Raw genomic sequence first — 2,703 nt, forward strand, 5'->3', positions numbered from 1 at the left:
ATTTTTAAAATTATAATACTAGAGCTCACCATCTTCAGTAACGGATATGCAGAGCCTATATAGTGAGACTCAAACTATTTGGGATTTGTTCCTTATCAAAACAAAACTTCAAGGAAACGTTTGAAGGTGATAATGAAAGTTTAAGATTCAGCTTTAGGATTCAGTCTGTGAATAGGGACAAAATAATCTCACAAAACATTAGCAGTCAAATCTATCTGTTGGGAAAATCAAATCCCAGGTATAAGTAAAAAATATATAAATTGCAAATAAAATGTAATGAGAAGGAAGCACCCATAATATTTTGGAGTGTGATACAGATTTTTCTGATTTTTTAAAATATCTCCTGAATTTACCAAAACCACCCAATTGTAGAACCTAGAATACCAGTGTATTGATAACACCTGTAAACAAAAATTTGTAAATGCATGTGATTATTTGCTTAGTTTTTTTTCCCATTAATTACCACTACATCTATATCAAATATACCTGAATTCTAAATGCAGATTGAATTGAAGTCAGAAGTCAATGATGAGAAACCGCACAATAACAACTTTTATCCTGTTGGGACTGACCGATGATCCACAACTGAAGATTATGATTTTCATCTTTCTATTTCTCACTTATATGTTGAGTATAACTGGAAACCTGACAATCATCTCCCTTACCTTCATAGATTCTCACCTTCAGAATGCCATGTACTTTTTCCTACAAAATTTCTCCTTCTTAGAGATCTCATTTACCTCTGATTGTATTCCCAGATATTTGTACAACATATCAACAGATGACAAGACAATCACATACGACAATTGTGCCTTTCAGATTTTTTTTACTGATCTTTTTGGTGTAACAGAATTTTTTCTCCTGGCCACCATGTCCTATGATCGATATGTTGCCATCTGCAAACCCCTGCATTATGTGACCATCATGAACAAGAGCGTCTGTAGAAGACTCATCCTTGGGTGCTGGACAGCAGGCTTCTTGATCATTCTCCCACCACTTAGCCTGGGCCTAAACCTGGAATTCTGTGACTCTAATGTTATTGACCATTTTTTCTGTGATGCATTCCCCCTCCTAAAAGTATCATGCTCAGAAACATGGCTTATAGAGCAGATGGTCATAGTCTGTGCTGTGTTGACCTTCATTATGACCCTCATATGTGTACTTCTATCCTACATATACATCATCAAGGCTATTCTACGATTCTCTTCTCCCCAGCAAAGAAAAAAGGCATTTTCTACATGTTCTTCCCACATGATTGTAGTCTCCATCACCTATGGAAGCTGTATTTTCATCTATGTTAAGCCTTCAGCAAAGGAATCAGTGGCCATTGATAAGGGTGTTGCAGTCCTTATTACATCCATTGCTCCTATGCTGAACCCCTTCATTTATACCTTGAGAAACAAGCAAGTAAAACAAGCTGTCAAAGACTCAATCAAAAGAATTGCATTATTCTCAAAGAAATAATAGTATTTGCTTAAGTAGGGAACCACATTTTCATAAAAATATCTTTAGTTCCTAAGTATATATCTTTAGATTATTATGTCATTCCTTTCTAGCAAAGAGTCTATTTCAGAAAGCTTTCTTTAAAAAATTTTTATTTATTTATTTATTTATTTATTTATTTTTTGCTTTTTTTTTAAATTTTCATTTTATTTATTTTTTTCAGTGTAACAGTATTCATTCTTTTTGCACAACACCCAGTGCTCCATGCAAAACGTGCCCTCCCCATTACCCACCACCTGTTCCCCCAACCTCCCACCCCTGACCCTTCAAAACCCTCAGGTTGCCCCAACCTCCCACCCCTGACCCTTCAAAACCCTCAGGTTGTTTTTCAGAGTCCATAGTCTCTTATGGTTCGCCTCTCCTCCCCAATGTCCATAGCCCGCTCCCCCTCTCCAAATCCCACCTCCCCCCAGCAACCCCCAGTTTGTTTTGTGAGATTAAGAGTCATTTATGGTTTGTCTCCCTCCCAATCCCTATGACCCAGCAATTGCACTACTGGGTATTTACCCTAAAGATACAAACATAGTGATCCGAAGGGGCACGTGTACCCGAATGTTTATAGCAGCAATGTCTACAATAGCCAAACTATGGAAAGAACCTAGATGTCCATCAACAGATGAATGGATCAAGAAGATGTGGTATATATACACAATGGAATACTATGCAGCCATCAAAAGAAATGAAATCATGCCATTTGCGACGACGTGGATGGAACTAGAGCGTATCATGCTTAGTGAAATAAGTCAATCGGAGAAAGACAACTATCATATGATCTCCCTGATATGAGGACATGGAGAAGCAACATGGGGGGGTAGGGGGATAGGAGAAGAGTAAATATTTATTTTTTTAAAGAGAGAGAGTGCACAAGTCAGGGGAGGTAGAGGGAGAAGAAGACTCCCTGCTGAGCAGTGAGCCTGACTAGGGGCGTGATCCCAGGACTATCATGACCTGAGCCCAAGGCAGACCCCCAACCAACTGAGCCACCCAAGAAAAACTCTCTGCAAAAGAAAATGTGATACATTTCTAGGAAACAAAAGAATGCTTCACATCTTAACAAGCCTTTACAAAACTGCAAAAAAAAAAAAATAAGTAGAAGCAATGAGTTAATTGTATATTTTGGATAGAGTAAATGTGTCTATTGCTTTCTCCATTTCTAGCTTTTAAGAGCATTTTTGATGCCAGGGACAATTTCAGGCACTG

The 2,703-nt window shown here is 37.9% G+C and overlaps 1 protein-coding gene across 1 annotated transcript; it reads left to right on the plus strand.

Moving 5' to 3' along the window:
• The first annotated feature begins 525 nt into the window (after window positions 1-525).
• Window positions 526-1,464, plus strand: LOC123947079 (olfactory receptor 6C2-like). Its single transcript, XM_046013054.1, has one exon. The coding sequence runs from the start codon at window positions 526-528 to the stop codon at window positions 1,462-1,464; it is 939 nt and encodes a 312-aa protein (XP_045869010.1).
• Window positions 1,465-2,703: the final 1,239 nt, after the last annotated feature.

Source organism: Meles meles, chromosome 7 (assembly GCF_922984935.1).
Source record: "Meles meles chromosome 7, mMelMel3.1 paternal haplotype, whole genome shotgun sequence".
In the NCBI taxonomy this organism is placed as follows: domain Eukaryota; kingdom Metazoa; phylum Chordata; class Mammalia; order Carnivora; family Mustelidae; genus Meles; species Meles meles.